This window comes from Peromyscus maniculatus, chromosome 16 (assembly GCF_049852395.1).
Source record: "Peromyscus maniculatus bairdii isolate BWxNUB_F1_BW_parent chromosome 16, HU_Pman_BW_mat_3.1, whole genome shotgun sequence".
Classification (NCBI taxonomy): domain Eukaryota; kingdom Metazoa; phylum Chordata; class Mammalia; order Rodentia; family Cricetidae; genus Peromyscus; species Peromyscus maniculatus.
The window spans coordinates 4,622,565-4,647,597 of NC_134867.1; the positions used below are offsets into that span (position 1 = coordinate 4,622,565).

The 25,033-nt window shown below is 33.1% G+C and overlaps 1 protein-coding gene across 3 annotated transcripts in view; it reads left to right on the plus strand.

The window, feature by feature from the left end:
- Window positions 1–25,033, plus strand: part of Grik2 (glutamate ionotropic receptor kainate type subunit 2) — a 609,237-nt gene that overhangs the window by 460,186 nt on the left and 124,018 nt on the right. For all 3 annotated transcript variants that reach the window (XM_006983740.4, XM_016002308.3, XM_006983741.4), the window contains exon 12: window positions 5,141–5,364. In XM_006983740.4, the coding sequence (XP_006983802.2) occupies window positions 5,141–5,364 (224 nt within the window). The remainder of the gene's footprint in view (window positions 1–5,140; window positions 5,365–25,033) is intronic.

Genomic DNA, 25,033 nt, shown 5'->3' on the forward strand with positions numbered 1-25,033 from the left:
TGTATGCTGAACTTTTCCCCACCGAATGGCTGTGACTAAAACACTGCTGGATTGTTGGACCTGCTTGCTCAGAGTTTGTATCTTTCTGTCTTCCCATAGACTCCAGCTGTAGTAGTCTGAGACTGAATGACTTGTAACATGCGGGGGAAACTGAGTTTTTGAGACATACATCTTTTTAGCTTTTTCTGAATGTTTCTTAGTGTGCTCAAAAGCCTCATTGCCTTTTTAATTTGATCCCACATAGCATACATTTTATATAGTTACACAAAGGATGGATACCTTGAGAAATGTCAGGTATGAACAGTCAACAATAGCCTCAAATCACTTGCAACTGATTTAGGATCATAGGCATAGGCTGTACAATATTTCTGAGAATTTTCCATTTGTGCCAGGCCATGCTAACTTATGTGAATTGATGCTACATCCTTATTTATCTGAACTATAAGTCTTTCAGATGCTTTTCTTAACCCATGAAACACTGAAATCAGCCTTCTGTTGCCTATATGACAATAACATTTTAGTGAAGGTGAGCAAGATAAGAAGACAAGGTCCCAGGCCCACATTTCATGACAAATAGTCAGTGAATTACCTCCTTAGAGGAATGTTATGAAAATCTGCTGCTATCCATGATAGAAGAATACAAATTGGTCTTAACATGAAACAGAAGAAGGAATTTGTCAATGTCCAAAGCATCGTGGAAGAATCCATTCACACATATCAATTTTTCTTTTTAAGACAGCGATACTGGGCACAGTGGCATGGATAGCGGTATTAGTGAGCTTGGCTCTCTGTAATACACTTCCATTGTCTTTGAGTTCTCGGGCTGTTTCATAGGCCACACTGGGTTTTAGGCTAGAACAGTCTATTTGCTTTCTTACTACTCGATGTTTTATGCAATTTCATGATCCCTCCTAGGTTGTCTGTACTATTTTTTCACTCATGGCTTTACCTGGATGTGGTGATATTGTGTCCCCCAATATATTGTGCACCCTAATAAACGTACCTGGGGCCAGAGAACAGAACAGCCACTAGACATAGAGGCAGAGATCCATTCAGATCTCTGTGAGTTCAAAGCTATACTGGAAACAGCCAGGCATGGTGATACATGCCTTTAATCATAGAAAGTGATGGCAGGAAGCAGAAAAGTATATAAGGTGTGAGGAGCAGGAACTAGAATCTGTTCAGGTTTTAGGCTTTTTAGCAGCAGTTCACCTGAGATCCATTTGGATGAGGACACCAAGGCTTCCAGTTTGAGGATACAAGATCAGCAGAGGAACTGGTGATGTGAGGTTAGCTGTGGGTGGTTCTCTTTCTCTGATCTTTCAGCATTCACCCCAATAACTGCCCCTGGGTTTGTTTTTATGAATAAGACCTTTTAAGATTCATGTTATACCTGCAGCACACAACTTTATAGACTCCACTTGTGTCTAAAACATACACAGTCGTCATTCTCAGAAGAATTCCCCAGTTGTTTATACACTCCAGTACATGTAGACCTACAATGTTCTCTTGCAGTGGAGAAATACATACAATGTTCTACTGGGGGCATGTCTAGTTATCCATGCCTAGAACAGCTTAGCTCTTTTTACCTTCACAGTCCTATATCCATACATGTTCACTGATGCCCATTACCCCTGGTTCTTTATGGTTTGCCTCAAATTAAGGTATATTTGGCCACACTATCCAATAAAACTCTTGTATTATACACATCAAAGAGTGACCAAAAATTCTCTATTCAACATGCGGTCTCAGATCACTATGTGTGGCCCACACTTTCAAGTACCTTGACTACCCTGTCAAAAGAGCAGCTGTTGTAGTTTCTACCCCCAAGACATTTCATCCTTTAAAGTAGGGAATGTTCTTTCTTTCAGTCTCTTAGCAAATTCTGACAAGGCTTTAAAGCCTTTATAAACTCACAGCACAACATTTGGTTTTACATCTAATTTTTTTTTTCTTCAGGATCTCCAACTTGACACAAATCTTGACTTATTTGCTTCTGAGTATCCCAGACAGGACCCATAATATGCTTTTGTTCCATTGCCAAAGTGTTCTAGCACCTTATTAAGTGTATCACATCTACTGAAGCTTAGCCTACTTCTTCAAGACTATGTATTTCATGTGGCTCAGCAATTCAGGTGAATTGACTTACCAGTCTTGAGAATGTTGTGAATGCACTTCTTTCTTACTTTCTGTGAACATGATCCTCTCTGACACAGTGAAATATGCATCATACAGGGCCTCTGTTATTATGTCCAGCTTCATCAGTAATACCTTTCTTTCTTCTATCATCTTTCAGTCCTTGCTATTTATGAGGGGCTCAGCTGGTGCAAACCAATTGTCATTAATGATATTTATGAGCCAGTCCAGTGGACTCTGATTTCCTCAGAATGCCTCAGGTTATGCGGCATTTTTATTAAAGAAGAATGGGATGTTACATTACTCAGTTTCTCCACAGATACTCATACTGATCTATTGTTTCACAACCTCATGAGCCAGGTAGTAGTGCAGCTGCTGAGCATTTAAGGTCCCCATCTGCTTTCTGAATGATGAATGTTCCCTTCTGCTCTATTACAGGTAAGCTCAGAGGAGCATCTCTCACCCTTATACCAACTTCTGTCCCTCTTCATCTTCCCATTCTCCCATTGAGCCTGGTCCCCAACACTGACTTACTTTGTCTTCTCTTTTTCCTTACACCCCTCCAGCTATAGGAAAAGGGAAGCTAACAACTCCATTGCATCATCCATTTTCCCACTTTTCCTGCTAATTCAGAGTCTTGTGTTAAAGATTGTCCAAATGTTTTTTTTATTTTTCATTGTAATTTCTCCTGTAAGCAGGCAGGTATTTTTTTCTGAAGAGAAACCTCAAGCTAGACAGTATGTCTTACTGCTAAGAGTAGGGCCACAGAGCCAACACCACAGACTGCTTGTGTTCTTGACACGTAGAGCTAATTTCAGGAATTGTAATATGTTTTCTCATCATCAGCCTATTGGGGCAGTTCCTCATATTCATGTGGCAGAACTTATTAGTCAAGGGTGCATGTCACTTTATACCACACAAAGAGAGAAGACTCTAACCTAAGATTCATTCTTCCTTTGAATGCTCCACCTTCAGTCAAAGTTTCTTAGTAGTATGTGCCTTTACCAAGAACAAGACAATGGACACCACAGAGAGGATGTATGCACTTCCATACCACATGAAGATGTGAAGCCCTATCTTGATTATCTTTGTGGATCGTGCAGCCTCAGGAAGCATTTATTATGTAATTTTTTGTGTGTTTTGCTCTTTTATATTTAGGAATCAAATACTAAGTAAATTTGAATGTATATGAAGTTAATTCTTGTAATATATGCCTAGAGAATAGGTATTTTTGAATAATATAGTAGTTCTGTTTTCTTATTGAGTTGTTCTTAGCATAAACGAAAGATTTGTGGAGATAATACATAAAATAAGTTAATTGGCTAGATTTAGTCACTCTACCCATATATGTAAACATCATGTCATACTCTCAAAAATACATGCAGTTTAATTTACAAACATACAAATGTTAACTACTTTAAAGCATCTTGAATTATATACTTTATAATCAATAAAAGCTGACTTTTCATTAGCATAGGAAGCGGTGGATCAAAGTAAATTGGTACATAAAGTGAAACAAGCCAGGACATCCCGAGTCCATTTGTTTTACCTGTACCCTCTTTTTCTTAAATTATTACCCATTTTCTTTAACAGTGTTGCTATCGTGCTCTTTCAGACTTTATTTCCTTTTCTTTGTCATTCACATATAAGAACTTCCTTTATCCAACCTCTTAAATTCCACAGACTGGGATCTCCCACTTCTCCAAACTCTTGTGAATGGATGAGTGAATGTGTGAGTGAGTGTGTGAGTGAGAGTGAGTAAGTGAGTGAGTGAGTGTCAGGTGATGCTTTTGTGATTTCTTTGCTGGTTTCCTAGTAGCATTGTTATGTCCTTAGGAGTAGGTTCCTGTTGATCCTGTGTGTAGCCTGTTCTATTGCTGGGTCCACCCTATAGGGATCTTTCCATGCTATGAAGATTATTTTCCTTTCTCAGAAAAAGAAATAATAGTGGATTAAATGTGATAAATCATATCAATTTCCTAATATAATACCTGAGCTACAGACAAATAATTAAGAATACAGCAATGATTATTCTAAAGATGGTATTTCCCTAATTTATGAACATGAAATATAATCATAACCTTACAGGGGACTCTGAAACACATTTCCTTTCCTCAGTTTTTGGAGAAGCTGCTCTCAGAACAAGTGAATGTTCCCCAGTCCTCAAATCCATCAGCATACAAAAGGCCACAGAATAATAATGTCAATAAACAATACTTTGGAGAAGCTAACTACATTTTTTTATATAATTGTTTCTTGTGCTCTCTAAAATGAACATTTTTTTGCTTCTGAAAGCTCTTCATGTTTATCAAAATAAGATGGGTGCAACAATATTCCTTCTTAGCATTGATGCCTTTGTCACATTAGAATATTATGACTCCCTGCAATGCATTGGAATGTAATAATGACTTCCTGCAATGCGTTAAAATATCATAATGACTCGGCAATGCATTAGAATATTATAATACTTCCGGCAACATATTAGAATATTATAATGACCTCCTGCAATGTCTTAGAATGTCATAATGACTCAGGCATGGGAGCAATGCTCGTACCTGCAGAGCCCTCCCATTAGTCTAGAAAATGTTTTTTGACTGCAAGGTAAAGAGTTTGATATAGTTATCACTGTGTTTGTGCCTCTATCAATATATATAGGCAAATATAATAGACAAAAATGATTTTTTAAAATTTACAGTAAGAGCAATTATGAAAAGTTTCATTATGAATAATTTCATTTACTGTATTATAGTACTTTGTTTTATTTTTATCCAAGAATTTTATTTCCTTTTTCTAACTAGTTAAGGTCAAGGCTGATGTAGTAATCTGGAAACACATAAAATGGGTAACTTATTAATAGTAAATCATCTCTTTAAAGAACACTGTCGATCTTAACATAATCATTACAGAAATTCTCATGTGCAAAATCTTGTTATTATTATTTTACTTGTGACTTAGAACCAATTTTTTAAATATATTTTTTCCATTTTTCTGTTTCTCTCTACAGAAAGCTGACCTCGCAGTGGCTCCATTGGCTATTACCTATGTTCGAGAGAAGGTCATCGACTTTTCCAAGCCATTTATGACACTTGGAATAAGTATTTTGTACCGCAAGCCCAATGGTACAAACCCGGGCGTCTTCTCCTTCCTGAATCCTCTCTCCCCTGATATCTGGATGTATATTCTGCTGGCTTACTTGGGTGTCAGTTGTGTGCTCTTTGTCATAGCCAGGTAACATGCTCACTTTTGTGATTTTTTTGGCAATTGTTACCTCTTTTTCTAACTAATAATTGTCAAAAGTCACAATCTGCTTCTTGGCTTTCTCTTGGGGTGCTGTATATTTATAAACTTCTCAGAGTCACATACACTTACTTTGTGGACTATGCTGCCATTTGGGGCAGAAAGTATGCTGGTTGTGTCAGTAAGCTACAAGTGAGATAGGTAGAGGTTTGTCTTTTTAATCAAAATCTGAAAGCATTCAAATTATTGGAACTTAGTTTTCTTCTTCTTTAGTTAAGGTTATAATTGAGCCTCATCATTCAAAATTCTACTGTTACCATAAGGACACTGAAGTCCATTATGTTTTTGAGTTTTTATACTTTGTGACAAAGAGTATTAGAATTTAGATGTAGATTTCTATGTTAATAAAAATTCTCCTAATCTATTACTATATGCTTTTATGTGCCCATAGTTAAAATTTTGAATTTTTAAAAATTTTGTCACAAAGATTTTTTTGAAAATATATTTGTCCTTTCTTGAAATTCTCTTGTAAAGTCATGTACTTTTCTAGTAGTAGGACAATAAATTTTTCATTTAGAAAAAGAATAAAATAAATTATATACACAGCATAAATTTTTAAATATTTATATTTTGATAAATTTATACATAATTATCCTTTTAATTTACCATGTTACTTAACTGGCTAATGTTAAGATTTGACGACTCAAGACTACTATAGTCTGCATTCGCTTGTACCAAACAGCCATACAGCAACTGAAACTATATAATAGGGCTTCTTAAATATTTTTTCCATAGTTTTTTATTCTTCCTCAAAATTAGAATTTAGAGTGTGAAGTTCATAACCCTTAGCTTCTGCTTTTCCATGATCTACAAAAAGAAAACAAGACATTTGTAGTGTCTTTGGATCAATAACATATTTGCTTAGTCACCAACACAAGCCACCCTACTTCATAATTATGTAGAGAAATGAGTCCAGATGATTTTGCAGAATTAGTTTAAGCCTAGAATGCTTTCTAGCAGCACACACAACATAGAGAAGCTGCTCCACATGAACAAAACCCTCCCTTGTGTCTGCACATGTACCCACACGGCAGAAGCACAGGCTGGAAGGAAGGGTCCTAACACTGCACTGTCCCGAGGAAGATGTCAGGCTTTCACATGGCTGACGGAACTTCTCTGCAGCTCTTGAACTGGACTCTTGACCTTGTTTTCCAGCTTCAGATGTATTAACTGACAAAAGACATGTGGTGTTGACATAAAATTATCTAACAGTTCAAAATACTTCTTTTACTCTCATTTTTTTTGTCATAATGAGATGTTATGTTGAGGTATTACCTGTATTGGTTAAATAGACAGTAAGGTAACCCCCATTGAAAAAAATGTTTTTGTTCACTTAGACAATATAAGGTCAGGTAGTATGCCATATTCTATTACTTTTATGTTTAAGAGGGACACTGACTATATTTATCATTAGTTATTTAATAAGTGGATTTGAATTATCCTGCTCTAGCATATTACTTAAAGATGGGAAAATAATCTTCAAATATTTAAAAAGTAAAAAAAACTTAATTAATGTGTGATAACTTATTAAATAATAAAGGAAATGTAATAGTCTTTAGAAAGAGTTTAAGGCTATGTGTAAGTTCTAGGAATACATTTGCTTATCATTAGTAATGAAGACTTCTTTAAAGTATCTCCAGTTGTTAAAAATAAATACTTAACTTTAAGATGAGCAGAAGAATGTCTAGGTTCAAGTTAATTTCTAAAGTGAGCCCCCAATTCAAATGACTTTGTATAAAATCATTTCTTCCTAGCATGAAAACAATTTATGAAATACAATCCTAGAAGAAATGCATCAGTCTGCTGGTAGGAGTTAATTGCCCTTCTAAAACAATAGGAAGTATCATTTGTATTTTGAATTTAAAATGAATATAATATTTTCTTTATATTTTTTACTTATATATGAATATAATATTTTCTTATATATTTTTTACTTATGAGTTAAAATTATATCATACAAAAAGCCACAATGAATCACTGACATTAATGAAGTCAAGTATACATGGTTTTTTTTATACTTATGTATATAGTACATATTTTATCTCCATTAACATTATAGAAAAGGAAAAGGAAAAACCATCTAGTGGTGATGTAGCTCAGTGACAGGAGCATGGCTAACATTTGCAAAGCCCAGAGTTTGGAAAAACAAACAAACAAAAAAAACTGTTAAGTGTATCTCTTAGTTTCCATTAAAATTGCCATGAAAATATACTGTGGTCATTATATACTATGAAAGCATTAAAAGATAAATGGTCTGATTTTAGCTCACATTAGAGGCCACAGCCATTATGGCAAGACATTGAGTCAACAAAGCATAAAGCAGCTGGTCACACTATATCTACACATAAGAGAGAACAATGGATATCTATGTGTAGCTTATTCTCTCTGCTTTAATCTGGTCCAGGATGACAGGCCAGGAAAATTGTCTGATATCTACAATTAGGGTAGGTCTTCCCACTTCTGTTAATACAATCAGTACACTTCCCTACAGGCATAGGTCAATGTAGTCGAGCATCCCTTACTGAAACTTCTCTCCCATCTGACTTCAGGTTCTGTCAAATTGACAGTTAATACTAACCATAACAATTTGTTTCATCTTCATGGTAAATCATAGGCACTGAGGTCTAAACCAACCACTGTCTCTACAACAGAATTCCTACGTTTACATTATTGAGATACATCATATTGAAATTTTAAAAATCATATCACATGTAATGAGGAAAGAAAACAATTATTTATACTATTAAATATAACAAATGTTTTAATATTGTCAGAATTTATAATTTATTATTTTTGATGTGTTAAAAATTCAATATTATTTCTATTCTTATTGAAATTATTTATCTTCAATAGTTTCTACCTTCACAGACACACTTCCAATTTTTTTTAGTGTTCACTCTGCTTACTAATCAATCTCTCAATTAGTAAAATATCTTTAGAATCACACTTATGAGAATTTCATAAAACACTAAAACTTTCCTACTATTTGTTCACTTGTTTATTTAACACACACTCACATGTACACACACACAGTCACACATGCATACCCATGCAGACACACACATGTATGTATTATATATTATAATATATATATATATATAAATAATGCACACATAAATGTGTATATATGTACATATGGTTTTAGCAATTTAATAAAAATATATAATGATTGTCCTAAATCTAAATTTTTAAGTATTATATTTTTTAAACATATTCATAAAATGACATTATTAAAACATTTATAAAGTCAAATATAACAAAATAAGGCATTAGGCAGATTTTCAGCAGTCCTCCCAATATCTACTGGATGCATGCTCTATTATTATGTTAACAACATTATTCCTATGAAAAATTTAAACTCAATATGAGTTGATAATATTCATGCTTTAAAGTTAGGTTTTAAAGTATATAATGTTTTTAGTCATTACAATAATCTGACAGCATCCTTAGTTCACAAAGAAACACACCTAAAGATACTTAACAAATTTTCAAAGTACATTTAATGGTTACCAAGAAAAAAAATTTCTCAAGTAACGTTTTGTGTTGATTTACTCTGCCATATCGCCTTTATAGACCTGTGATTTATTATTTTGTAGCATAATGACACAATCAGCATCCTTCTCTGAATTAGTAGAGAACTTGTTTAGGAGTAGATATAAGGCTGGGACATATTGCATTCTAGACAACAAATGTCCCTGACCCAAATATCTTAGCAAGTATTCCTGACTGACAGAAAGAAGTCTTGTTTGTAACAGGATTCACTTCCTTATAGTATTTCTCAATCTTAATCCCTTCTTCCTTTTTCATTTACTTTAATCTAGTTATATTATTAGTGAGATAATAGTTAGTCATATGAAAAGACTGGTTAGGGCACCCCACTCTATGCATAAGATGTGGTTTTCACCTTGCTTCAAATATTTCCGATGTTAAACAACATAGACTACCAACGAGTTATTTACAAAATGGGTTAATTTAAATTCACATTAAATTAAATTCCCATAGATAGTACAGAATCCTTCTTTCAACCATAGATATCTCAAGGGCAATTAGAACTCCTGAAATTCCATATTCAAATTTGTTTTGGAGTTTTTATAATTTGTAATACAGAGACACATAATGGATGCTAACACAAAAATGAAGGGAATAGTGGTGCACACATTTCCCTCCAACAGGATTGATGTCACCTGAACAATTACACACAAAGCTGTTGGTCAGAACATCAGAAAATGAAATGTAAACAAACTTAAAAGAAATACAATTCTTACACCAAATTGTATAAGAATCTTGATACACAACTATACACAGTTCTATAGCAGGACAGCAAACTAAAGAATATTTTGATGTAGTAAAAACAATATAGATTTTTATGTTGTTTACTTTTTATAATTTGTAGAATGTTAGATTAATTATTGTTGCCTTATGGAGTAAAGCAGTGAAGAAAGAATGGCCTCAACATCTACTTAAATGTTTACAATTACAATTACCTCTAGCAGTGTCTTGCATTATGTTTTAGCTAACATGGCTTGTGTTTACAAAATGACAAGCCTGTGTCTCACTTGGAGTCTTATACTTTAAAAGGAAACCTGTATTTCTTTTGGAACTCAGTGATTTTAAACATAGTGTCTTTGATGGTTTACTGGCTTTAAAAGCTCATGTCCAAAGCATTCACATTAACAGCTTTGGCCATATTTCCTGAGCAGTATGAAATAGCTCTTACATTCTTGTCACAATGATGAGTGACAGCTCATGTACAGTGAAGGGCAAATATGGATTATTATGCACTTAGGAATGGATAACTGTTTTGGTAGATGTTAAATGATGAAGAAATTGCCTGTTAGAAGACTGTTGTCACGTTAAAATGAAACAACAATTTTGCTGTGTGCTTGTCCACCAACTTTCCAACCTCCTATCAGAAAACCATTTACACTTTGCCATTATCTAACATTGCTTTAGGTAATTTTTTGTTTTTATTTTTAATGGAATTTTTAAGAGAAGTAAACTTTAGGGAAACCTATTTGCTATTTCATTTCCTATGTGGCAAACATCCTAAAATATTCTTAAAAGTTGTTTTTTAGCAAAAGTGCTATTCTAATACGCCTCTTACACAATGAGAAAGATCATTAAAAATGATTATGTGTTAAGATTCGCCTGAATACTATACTTAATGATCAGCACAGATTCAATCTAAAGACACTTTCAAACTACAGACTGAGATGGTTTTATAAGTTATGGGGTTTATAAGACCACAGGGAACATATCTCCATATCCCCACAGTTACTTCCTAACATCACCATAAAATAGCACATCCCTTTAAGTGACATGGCTACAAATGACCATTGTAAAGCAGATATTGCGTCTTCATGTTTTGTTTTGTTTTGTTTTCAGAAGAACCAAACCTTTGTGCCTGAGTGAAGTCACCTATGATGATGTTGTCTAGCTAATGCAGGCAACAGACAGGACTATGAGAAGGAGGTGAATCCTAATCCATAGAGATAGAAATAAACATATTTTTAAACTCTCAATTTTATAATTTCAGGACAGTAAAAGAACAGAAATTAGAACAAAATTAATTAAGCAATGCAAAGGCAATATAAGATGAAAGTGATTTTTTTAAGCAACCTTCTGTATTAAAATACCTGTTGGTATTTTGTTTTATTTCCCCAAAGTGAAATTATTTTTTATGCTTTATTTTTTTCTACTTGCATTATAGCCCTTTGTGTTAAACCCAAGGCCTCACATATCCTGGGCAAATGTTCAGCCTCTTATATATAGCCCAGCTCCCAAATTACTTTTTTTTCTTTATGTTAAAACAAAACAAAATATAAATGCTTGAGAAGACATTTAATAGCCCAGTTTTTCTAACACTGTAGATACATAATTGGCCTTTGTTGTCTATTCTTGACCCAATGACACAACTGAGAACAGAGGCTCCAGAACAGTGTGGCTGCCGTCCCTGGGTCATGGTTCAGTGTGCACATTTCACAAATGTTATGACAAAGAGCTTCTGAGAACATTATACGGCCTGTAACAACTTGCTTCCATTAAGGAGATACACAATAGCAAACTCAGAAAATTAATACATTTTAAACAATTAATGTCTATTAAGTTGTTGTATTTAAAAATTCAGGATATAGGGTGCAGTAGTATCCTTGGTGGTTGCCACTAAGTGCTCTTATCTCTCATTAGTTAACTCAGGCTGAGCTGTTAGCAAATCAAGAGCAATACCACTAAAGGTGTGTTTCTCTCCCTTTTCATGTCTTCTAGTCATTCCATTCCATTCTGTTCCCTTCCACTCTGCTTCCTTTTGTTTCGTTCTGTTCCATTCTGTCCAACTCTTACCTAACTTCTATTCCTATTATACTCTATGTAATCTTATTCCAGTTCCCTTTTTTGACTTTGGGAAATAATCCCTATGGTGAGTCTATTAAGATCCAACAAGCAAAGGAAAATGAAGCACAGTTTCCACAAATCACATGCTTCTTAGTTTCCAAGCAGCTCCGTGTCCTCAGCAGAAGGTTCTGTGAAAGGCTGTTCAGAAGCTTCCTCCAAACATGGCTTGTTCTGTCAGCTTTGAAAACAATGATTCTGTTTTCCCACAGACACTGGAAAAACTTTTGACAGGGAGAGGGAGGGAAGTTTCTCAGTCACACTAATAAAGATTCTTAATCTACTGGCCTACTGAAGACAGTGTCCTTTTTATGTATGCAACATGAGACAGTTTAATCTGAAGTATCTACCCAAGGAGGCCAGAACTATTCTATGCAGCTCTACTTTGGAACAACAGAGTCTTTGTGGGAGGACCAGTAAAACACCAAAGGAACATACACACTAGTGTTCCTGTTTTCTCTTTGGTGTATTTTACTATAACAAAAATAGTGGACTCCTAAAAGGCATTTTTTTTTTCAAAAGTGTAAAAAAGTAGTGTAGGTATTTTTAATGGTAAATGTGACTTTTAATTTTGTTTCAAAGCTGTTGTTTTACTGTCATTACTTTATGTCATGAGTTTTCCCAGCTACACACTCCCCTGTGTAGAAAGCCTTGTTTCTAAGCCACGTGGAAGAAAGTCTTGAGAGAGAAGAAAAGTTGTGCAATAGTATGCAAACAGTGACTACTTTACACTGAGAAGCACAGAGACAATCACTTATTACTCTATTTTAATCAACTGTGTATTTGTAGAATAAAATCACATACACCAGACCCTCTTACCCATCCCTGGCACAAAGGAAATTAAAAGTGTTTTTTCTCTTTTTAAAGTTCTGGTTTGTTGTTACAGAAAGAAAAGTTTTTCTAAAAAAGTACATTTAGAAAACTCACTGAAAATACATTAAGAAGGAAATTGTATTATGTTGTTTTTCTTAGAGTGTTAAATTCATCTTCTGATTTACCTTAAACTTAAAAAAAAACTTTCACTACAATTTTAAGTATTCAAAAAGCATGTTATTACTTTCTTTTCCATAATACCTGTATATGCTTATAAAAACCATAATTTCTTGAAATAACTTATTAGCTACATGTAAAAATTTAACATTTTCTTACTACCCTCACAAATAAGAAAGGTTAAAATATATTTGCAGAATGTTCAGCATCTAGGCAGAGACATCAGCAGAACCTTATCTGCCTGTTCTCTGGACATCCTCGCTTTCTCCCCTATAAAATTGTTGATTCATTTAGTAAAAGAATAGTAAGTCTTTGTGCAAATCTAGGGAGAATCAAATACATTTCATGTTGTTTTTATCCCCCTCATAATTTATGTATATGAGAGAAGTTTCATCAATATTAAATGAAAACAAAAAGAAAAAAATTAGTGGTGATTTATGACTTTATTTCTTCATGTTAAATGAAATAATGCACTCTCTCCAAATTATTAATGAGTAGGAGATACAGCATCATCAGCCAGTACAACTTCATTCATTAGAGCATGCCATAGCACTTTAATTGCTATAATTTTTTACATTCCATTACATAATTACATCATTCAAATTAAATTGTTTTCATATCAATCCTGTTGAGTATGTGTATATGAAAGTACAGAAAGTAACCTTTTATTTTTTATGATAAAAACCTTGCTAATGAAGTAATTTCATATATCCACATTTTAAACTAGAATGAATATATTTTACCTAATATACATTGAATTCAGACTTTTATTTCTAATCCTTTAAAATTTGCATAAAGCATAAGTATATATATATATATATATATATATATATATATATATATATATATGTTTTTCATCCTGGATGTCACAGTTCTTTGTCATTTTTAGGAAAGATATATAACCCTAAATTAATTATTGAAAAAAAAGTTCTATTTCTTTCTGTTCTACTCCAAGATGATAAAATGAGATAAATGGGCTTAAAGCAGATTTTCATATTAATAAATTCATTTAATATTTGAAGCAAAGGTGAAATGGTAGGTTTTCAATGTTACTGGCATGATAAATATTATAAACAGTTGGGCTACAACTGTCATCTAAGTTGGTTCAGAATATGCACCTGAATATTATTTTAACCTAATAAAATTAGGTAAGTGTTTCCTGGCTTCCCTTACTATTATTTGTGTTCAAATCGGGTTGGTGGGTGGCTTGCTTCAATACAAGTTTATTTAATTGCTAAACTGAGATATGATTTGGAAACAATAAATAAAACCTGAATTTTGTTTACTAATGGATATATACAAAAGAGAGATCTACTCCCAGAAATATGTACATTGTAAAATGTTCATATTACTTTTTCAGTTTTAATTAGGGCTTGAAATCATTTGAATCAGAAAGATTTGAAAGCTATATTTCAAATCTACTTGTGGAGAATTTAAAAATATTTATTTTGGTAGTTCTTAATTTGTATAATATAGACAAAAATAAAATAATTGATTTCCAAACATACTTCAGTTGTCTTAAGAACTATGTGGTATACACATTGTAAGTACATATATTAAAATACCTTATTTGTTGATATAATACACTATATTTTAAGATATTTCCGACCTCTTAAATTGAAAGGCAGAAAGTCCACAAGTGAAAAAAATTGTGAAAGTTCTTACAAAAATAAAATTTATAGTTAAAATATTAGTAAGAAAAGAAATTATGTTCCTTGCATGTTTATGTCTGCTGATGATTAATATTTCCTGTGATCCTGATAACATCAGTTAAATCATTTTAAATACTTAAATGAAGTATTTATATCAGAAATTTTCTCTCTTTTGAGTGCTAGCTTTTTTTTTTAAATAAAAAGATATAGTCTGTTTCATGTTTCAGTATTAGACACTTCATGACCAGCTAGCTGTCTGTAGGCAGCCAGCCTTGTGGCATTTAGCCCTGGAATCATGCATTACAAAATTTAGGGTGTGTACTGCAGGCTAACCACTTCCCTCTGATCTATAAGTCTAAAAGAAACATTTTAAATGAAACATTGGTGATTTTCATTTAAAAGTAGCACCTTTGATGTTTAGCATGTTATTTTCAAATAATAGTTAACTGGGTAAGAAATAATTTGAAGGATAAACTTAATTTTTACAATACAGCATTGAAATCTGAGCCATTTTCCTGCTAATTCTCAATTTAAAGCCACTCTTACATGAATGTAATTGTACACTTGAGTTGTTGGTAGCCTTCTGATGGGGTGGCATGAAAACCATTGTGTAATTTCAAAAGTAGATTCTAGTTTTAAGAATAAAATTAATTTTTCTTTTATGTTGAAATCTGTAAAAAAGACTTAATGACAACAAATATTACTTTCCAAAATTTTTCATAATATATAGATGATTATAATAAATATTTTTAAATCTACAAAATCAAAAGCAATTTTAGGCAAATTCAATAAATAATATATTGTTATATAGATTTATCAACTTTAAATATATTGACATATTAATTGGTTTATTATAATCAGCTTATTGTTGAAGTTAATTTTCTACAAATGTTATTCTTAAGTCAGAGTCTTCAGAAAGGCCTACATTTCAAGGATGCTCATTGTTTTATTGTTTCTTCCTTATTCATAATATAAATTTGTTTTCATCAATACATTACAAATCAGTGAGTATTATCATTCTTAACATTTCATTAAGCTCTTTTGATCCATTTATAGATCCCAAATAATATGTTCTATAGCACATTATTACAATGTTTTTGTAAAGTAATCCTGGCACTTCATACCTATAAATAATGATTTAATGGCATTAAAGGTAGTAATTGATGTCAATGTTAAATAACAAAAAATTTATTCAATTGTTTTAGTTTTAACTTTCATATTTTCTCAAGAATATTGTAAGTTTTTTTTAGAAATATGCACATAACTTATAAATAGCCTGTGTCAATGAAGGAGTACTTGTTTCATATCACTAGCTAATTTTCATGGTTTAATATTCTGGCTGCAGTCCACATCAAGGTAGTCCAAGGTGTCTCTGAACACAGCATTTGGGAAGCTAAGTCTCTGTAATTCAGGGTGAGGAGACTTCACCTGCCACTCAGCTCCATTTCCAGGGGAGGAGAAAGAACAAGTCACAGGGGATTGCAGCTGTCCAGGCAGAAATGCTATGCATTGCTGTGCTGACCTTGTAAGAAGTATATTTAGAAAACAATGGGGAAGTTTAGAGCCTAGAAACATGGCAGAGCAATTGAATTTTATCAAGTTACAGGAAGCATTTTGAAGCTCAAACACCAATTAATCCTATCATCATGAGAATAATTTGATAGCTAAAGAAGTATCAAAGTGTTTTTTAAAGATAAATGTGAAAATGTGAAGAGAAGAAAATTTGTCATAAGTAATTCAGTTATTTGATGATTTCATTGTGATCAATCACTGTGCATGTTGATAGTTTACTAATCATTGAGATCTTTTCACAGATGAAGTGATTCCTTACTGGATAATTTTAAATCTTGACATATTCTCCCTAGTTATAATTTTAATAAATTATTCTAAGAGTACTATATTTTTCTAAGATAGTAACCTTATCAAAAAATGATAGTTTTTCTCTGAAGGCTCAGTAGTAGGTTCAGAACCTGTTTTAATAAAAATAGATTCATTGTGGTTAATAGAAAACCTGACCAAGTAGTTATTTGTGTGTGTGTGCACATGAATACATGTGTGTGTGCATGTGTGCACATGCATATATATAATGTGTGTGTGTGTGTGTGTGTGTGTGTGTGTGTGTGTGTGCACATGTATTTGATTGTTATGAATAAGGGAAGATTAAAAGAACCCATTTTAAGGCTTCTGGGATGTGTTACTGGCAGCACTATCCTTACAGGGAGGGTTTCAGCTTCCTACTTACAAGATGTCTACTGGAATACCAGATATCATCAACATCCCACACCTAAAAAGGGAACAAAAAATCAAGTCACAGAAGACAGAGTAGGGTATTAGATGTGTGGTTACAGAGGGCTGTGAACCACCATGTGGATGATGAATTCAAACCAGTGTCCTCTGTCAGAGCATCCAGTGCTCTCAACCACCGAGCAATATTTTGAGCCCAAGCTATTGTTTTTTATGTTTTGCTTTTTAATTTGGAAGAAATCTTTTATTTATGTCTTAATATCAAGAATTATTTAGCATCTAGAATTATCTAGGGCCTATTGTTTTTGTGGGTCAGAAAACTGATGATGCCATGGGGTATGTTTGTGGCAATCACTGCCACAGAGGTTTACTGAGCATCAAAGTAGTTTTCATGCAGTTGCCCAGTCTGGACGTGAATTTATCTGTAGTACAGACTTTCCTCAAACTTATGGAAATCTTCCTGCATCAAACTCCCAAGTCCCAGGATTATAGCATAAATAAGAGGTTATATGCTTAGATGGGAATTTATGAAGTTTGTTTCAAGTAAGTTTCACTCTAATATCTTAAATAATGCTATAAAAATTACCAGTATAATATGGAATATTCTGAGACAGCAATATTTTCCAACTTTTTTTAAGTCACAATGAAAAAAAAATTGCTAAACATAGTACCATCTCTACTTATTAATGCATTATGACATATAATAGAACAACTTTTACTAACAGCAGATGTCAAATAATTTCCTATGACTCTGTGGCCGATTAAGGTCAGACAGTCTATGTGTTCATTCTCCTGAGATTCACTATTGACAACTTAATGTCCTATAATAGAGAAATCAGTTAATTTATTCAAACTTTTTCTAATACTTCCATACAAGAATTTTTTCCACAAATCTAAGATTTCTATAACCAGTCAAAATAATTGTGAATATAATCACTCCATTTATAGACTAAGAAGGTGATGAGAGTACTAAGTATGATTCCAAAAAACAGTGTGAAAATGAATATCAGCAAATAGATAATATACTAAGGGGCATAAATCAGTAACATAATATTCAACCACATTTTTGAAATATAGCTATGTTGTTTAATAACACAAAGACTTAAACTTTTGCAAAACCTTCAGGGAGAAAATCAGGATCAATAGAATGACAACCATGGTCTGTAAATAAGATCTAAATGCTGTGTGACATTTAGGAAAATTTAATTACATGTCAAAACAAGTCATTTATTACTTCTAAAACAATATACTCTGAGTTTCTAGATTCTTGACTAATGAATAGTTATATAATTAATAGTGTTAAATACATATATTTATGTAAATATATAAAAACAAGTTCTAAGAAATCTAACAACCCAACTGAAGTCATGTGATCACAGAACTGAATGACAGCATGCCACATAAAACAAGAGTTAGCCATCAGGGACTTCACTTTTGCAGTAAGAAGTAAGATTATTGCCTAGAGTCTGAAACTACAGGAAGGACTCTAACATATCTGACATGTGGTCCCTCGTTTTCAGAACACTAAATAGATAAAACGTGATAGTCAAGGCCATTTGAATTCCTTTGTTTTCTCACTCTATGAGACCAATATGAAGCATGGTTTCTAAATTTCTGTTATTATCCTGCTACCCACATTTTGGCCATTTTTCTTAGCACTTCATTTTTTGGCTGCTATTTGGTATGTATGTGTTTAGAAATCTGAAAGTTTCAAAATTTTATATTGTCTTACATTGTCCAGAAATAATATATGAAGAAATGCTACATTGAATAAGCAATTATCTGTGATCTTATGTGCACATTTACAAACCTGTTTATAAAATTTGCTATTTATTATCTTTCCTAGATTCTGGTAGTTATGATAATGCCCTTGTCTAAATTACTATGAATAAAATAAAACTATTCCATTAATTTACCCATTTCTAGATAAAATTATGATTAATATTAATATTGTTGCTACCTGCCAGGTGGCGGTGGCGTACGCCTTTAATCCTAGCACTCTGGAGGCAAACCTAGGTGGATCTCTGTGATTTCGAAGCCCACCTCGTCTACAGAGCGAGATCCAGGACAGGCACCAAAACTACACAGAGAAACCCTGTCTTGAAAAACAAAGAAAAACAACAAAAAAAATGTTGTTACCAAAAATATTATTAATTGGAAATTTTCAGGAATTATAAGTCCATGTTACCACAGAAAAGGTCAGCAGAAGGCAAAGAGAAACATAAATAACAAGATTAAGAAAAACTAGTAAATAGTTTTATAAAATAATATGTATTAATTTATTGAATTCAATGTAGTTAATTGACAAAGTATAGTGTTCACAGGGTGAGTGTGTACAATCCTATGAAAGTAATTCTCTAAAAAGACAATAAGAGATAAAGTATGGACTGCGGACATAAATGAAGAAACAGAGATACTGTAGCTAAGAAGACTGTCCTCTGCATATATGAGACAGCTGTGCAGCTTGGTCTGCTTCTGGGCTCCTGGCAGAGGGAGTACAGCTGTCCCCGGTGCCTTGACTGGCCTTGGGAACCTATTCTTCAAGCTGGATTGCCATGCCCAGACTGAACACAGGAGGAGGTGCTTGGTCATACAGTAGCTTGATGTGCCATGCTTTGCTCATGACCACGAGGGTCCTGCCCCTTTCTGAGCAAATACAGAGGAGAGGTAGATTGGGGTAGAGGGTGGGGAGAGAGGAAGGAGGGGGTAGGAGGAGAAGAGGGAGGGTAGGCTGTTGGAATATAAAATAAATTAATTAATTAACTAAAAAAAGAATGTCAGACACACATACAAAAGCCTTTGCAATTTTTTAGAGATGTTATGTAACTGACTGTATACATGGGAAACTGAGGCTCACAGGGGAAACACTCTTCTGGGCTTACATTGTCAGGGCAGAACAGCCCTAGAACAGACCTCTTGCTTGACACAGAAATAGCAGTTACTAAAAGTTATAGTAAAAACAGCCTTGTCAACATTTTGTTAAAAAATTATCAGGAACTCTACAATATGTAAGAAAAGCCATTTATTAGAATCCTTGTGTACGGCTGCTACTTCCAGTGTAGAAGGAATTTCTATGGTAAATGTTTTTGTAAACTCTATTTAAGTATCACAAACTATGGAAAAATGCACTGTAAATACAATTATTAATGTAGTGATTCAGAAATTTCTGTAAAGAAGTGCAGGAGGGAATAATTTGAATTCTTTTAAATATACTAAGAGATTTGTAGGGAAGATTTCTTTAAGGCAGAAGATAGGTGTTATTTTTCGTAATTCAGGAAACAAATCTGCTAGAACATGTTGAAGCAGTCTAGTTGTTTTATGAAACAGATAGTCAATCTATTGCAGAAAATATTTTGAGAAATTAAAGGACTGATAATAGAGAAATGAACATCCACAGATGGCCTCTTTGGCCTGATTTCATGAGCGTGGTTCCTGTTTCAGTGGCTGGGGAGAAGTAAAGCCTTTTTTAACATGAATGAAAAAACAAGAAAAACACTCTTGTCGAAATGTATAGTGTACCTCCATTGACTTTTAGGAATACAGATAATAGTAATGTGTTTACATGTGTATACATGCACTCAGGTATAGAAAATAACTGCGTGTGCAGGTGAACATAGAGTTTACACACACACAACAGGAAATGTTGCTGTAAAGGCACATGATTTTCCATTTACAAGGAAAAAACTATTATTTCTTGCAAGAAATATTAATAAAATATCCATAATCACATAAACATAATGTAAAGAAACACTGACAAAAATTATATTGACTATGATTGGAAGTTTTTACAATTTGAAAGCTCATAAACATGTAAATAATACTATGTTTAAAATAATTTAATAATTCTCAAGCACATATTCTAAAACTTTTTAATGTATTATAGAATCTGAGTATTTAAAAGTCATGTAAATATTGCCTTTATTATTTTCACAGATTAAGAGGCATATTTATTGTGTATTATAAGCAGTTTCTTATCTACATTAGTGAACACAGATGTGTGATGATAGCCTAATGTATAAATATGCTGCACATACTAATTTGCACCCAGTTTCTACCCCAAATGCTTACTTGCAAGTGTGTAGATAAATAGATTGTGTCAGAGCAAATCCTAAAATATTTGCAAAAAATAATGATACAGTGTATTTGGTTATTGTATTAATTAATATAATTAAGAAGTTTGTCTCAATAAATACATGCAAGTTTTATAAAATACTAAATTTAATATTTTTAGAGAAGGAGACAAAGGGAGACAGACAGGCTGAGACAGAGGCAGACAGAGACAGAGACAAAGAGCTGCAGCCCCATAGTCAAGACTTTGGGATCCATTCTCTCAGGACAACTGTTAGTTGCAGTTTTCTTTAGGCATCGAGTTGAATTTTATAGGCACTTAGAAGCACATTGAACTGGAAAATGCTAGGCAGAGGTAACCTTCTGCTGTGTTATCGGAGAAAGAGCAGAATTCTTTTATTATTATTTTCAGAACAGGGAAAATACAATACACCTTTTAAACAGCCTTTTTTGCTCCCAGTACTTAACATTCCTGAGTGTGAAAAGGATTCCCAGTCAGTCCTACATTCCTGTGAACCCTCAGTGTTTACATGCTCTGCTTCCCTTCATGCTCAAGGATTATGTTATCAACAATGATTACCAGCGGTGGGAGAGCTGTGGCTGAAAGAACAGAATAATGGCTTAGATTCTCCTCTCTCTATGCACAGCAGCTGTGCTTTCATTCTTAGCCAAGATTCTGCTAATGGGTGGGTATTACTGTCCACACTCTTCAGTCTCCTGAAGAGATTGGTTGTTTCTTACTCCTGAACCACTGTCACTACTTTTAGAAATTTTTTTTTTCTTGTGCTGTTAGAAAATATTTTGTGGTCCCCTAGTTATTTTATGTTGTTTACAGTGAGTCCAGGATCAAGCACATGTCTAAGGTTAATATTTTTCTCTCCCATACATTGAAAATACATCTTATGGTGGAAATTCCAACTGATTTCACCAGTCACTTCAGCATATTGGTAGTCCAGGCATTTGATTTATTGTTTAGAAAAAAAAATTAACTGGATACAATGGAAAAATGGTATGATACTCAATGTATTTTATTATCTCTGAATGTAAGACAATACGATTTATGCTATCAATACTTGAAGAAAATACTTTACCTTGGAAAAAGATCACAGATAGACAGGCAGAGAATTTAAAGTTTTGAATATCAAGTACTTAATAGTACCAATTTTTGCAATTGCTTAGAAAAATTAAACAAGGACAGATAAATAATTTCATCATTTGATATGCCCCATATTTCCATATTATACCTAAGAAACTTCCTGTATTATTTATTGGGAAGCACTCTTGTAATTATTTACTAAGAATGCAACTCTGCTCTGAGTTTTCAGTGTTTGGATGTGCCTCATCCTCTAAGTAACACTGAATGAAGTGGTATAGGATTTTATTTTTTAGTATATAGAGACTAAATGAAGTAGAAGTAGCATTATTTATTAAGCACTTAATCACTTCCAGTATTACTCTAATGTTGTAAGAGATACAAAATTACAGTGGCAAGCATACCCCTTTCCTTTAAAGGGTCTATTATCCAAATATGTAAATTAGTCATTAGCAAATAAAGAAAATGCTATTAAATATACAATAATGGAAACAGCATTTCAAATGGTGGAGTCTGATATAAACATAGCATATTTTTCCAGTTAAAGGGCTAATCATCCAATAGATAAATATCCTTAAAGTATAAACAGGATATTAATTAATTGGCTGTAATAAAAAGACCATTTCAGTTGGAAGGAAGAAAAATCGACAAAAGTGTGGAGGTGTTAATATGAATGCCATGCAACTGGTTAGTATGATTGTAAATTATGAGTTCTTTACTGGTTTGTTTGGAGAAGTCATAGAATTAATCATCACAACCATGACAGCTTTTACAGCCTTGAAATTTAGGGAAAGGTTAGAGGATTAGAAGATAAAGCTTATTTTCTGTAGATTTTTAATTGAATAATGAAAGAATAAGAGTATGGAAATATTTTCCTAATATCCATATGTAGAGTAGAACATAAGGGACTCAAAAGGAATTTGAGTAGAAGATGTCCAGTGCCCAAAATAAAATTGTAGGAATAAATGGATTATGAAATGAAGACCAAAACAAGCCCCCAAGTTACTCTGAAGAACAAACGTGGGAAAGTTTGGTGACTGACTATATACAAAATAATGACGAAGGTAGACAAGTGATTGAGAATTCAAACTTGAACTGTTGGAAGATGTTTGGATTAACTGTAGAACTGATTTTCTATGTAGAGAACCATTGTTTATTCTAGAAATAACAATAAGCTTATTATGGGGAGCCTGGGTGTGAGGTCTGGATGGTCATTAAAGTTGAGACATCTCACAGTAAGGTAGAACTTTTAAAACACTAAAGAACAGGTTATTTTTAGCATTATGTTCTATTTAATCCCAAATCAATAAACATCTGCATTGAAAAAGAGAAAAAGGGCCAGCTACACAATGCCATGAGTTATAACGACTGCATGAAAACTTAACAGTACTTAAAGTGTGGAAGTTGAGTTCTGAGTGGGAATTAAGACACCTTATTGTAACAGGAATATTTTAATATAGAGCTAATATGTTAAAATAGTGTCTATTTGTTCTTGCAAATAGTATCATGAGTGTATAAATAACATTTAATTTTTATGCTTTGAGGTCTATTTTATTGGATAAAATATAGTTACATTAACTTGTGTTTATTTCATGGAAAATTATCTACTTTATAAATTGGTGTGTTATTGTTTCCTAGATCACATAATGTTTCTTAATTTTTTTTCCTGTCACTCTTTCTTAATCATAATCTAACTTCATCTTCAACCTCGTCATATCACTTTTTACATAATGAAACCTTCTGCATCTTAATACAGAAGACATAGAATAGCCTTAACTATTACTCTGCTCATTAATGATTTGGAAAGCACTTGCAGTAAATTGTAGCTAGGGAATTATTTTTCTCAGAAACTTCTTTTTCGGTGCTAGGAATTGAACTGAAAGCCGTGCGTGTGTTGTCCAGCAAATGAAATAATTCTTAGATTGCCTTTGATATAGACAAGTTAAAAATTCCATATAGGCTTCTGCATCTCATATTCAACTTCATACACAATTAATGCATACAAATTTAGTTCCTGGTACAACTGAATGCATTCAAGGTATTTTTCATATAATAAGAATGTTGGATAGATAATTTCAGCTGATCTCAAATACTGACCATGCTTATTTCTGAAAATTAAATTATTTAAGAACATACAAATTATATAAACTATTAACTAAAAGTTGAATATAATATAAATTTTATGGCTAGTAAGTGTTCAGAATTAAGGAAATCAATAAAAGAAGAACATATAAAAGAAACAAAAAATATACATATAAAATAACACTTGCTACATAAAAGCTGTTTATATCCATGAAGCAATTATGCAGAATCAGTGTTAGTATAACAGTTTGCTAAAGAAAATCAATTATTTTGTTTAAAATGTAGCAACCACTATTCCAGAACATTGTCTCTATTTTTTAAAATGCAATAGCAAAGTAATAAAAGTTAACTGTAGAGACAACCTAAGGGAGGCATGGGTGTCTTCACAGAGGCTCATATGATGGTGTTTTGGGTGTGTGCACCAGCAGCTCATGTGATTGACTATGCTTGTGGCCTGTGTACCAGCAGCTCACATGGCTGTGTGCTTGTGGCCTGGGCACCAGCGGCTCATTTGACTGAGCTGTGGCTTGTATACCAGCAATTTTGGCAGATGTGTATTTGATATGGTGCTTTCCCTAGAACTGTTTGATGTTGTTATTGATAATTTGCTATAGTAGAATCTAAACATTTAATATTAATTCATATTTTCTTTCTTGTTGTAAGTTATTTACAAAAGATTTTGCCAAATCACCAGCCTACCCTAAAGATTATTTTTTAGTCTAAAAATTTGTTAATTCCTTTAATATGCTTTATTTTCTCACTGAAGCTATGATGATTCCCTAACATTTAATACTTTACCAATTCTTAACGGATTCCAAAGATGACTTTTACTGAGCATATAAAGAACAAATACTCAATCTCATGTGCAACATTGTTATATTTCAGAAAAAAAATAATAAATTAGAGAACAAAATACTACTAAAATAATTTTAGTGTTCAGATGAAAATTAATATCCCCTAAAGAATTCATGACCAGGGAGCTAGCCCAGTGGGCCAAGGCATTCTCTGCCAAACCTGAGTTTGGTCCCTGGGTGTCACATGTAGTGGAGGAAAAGTACTCCCGTATATTCTCCTCCAACTTTCA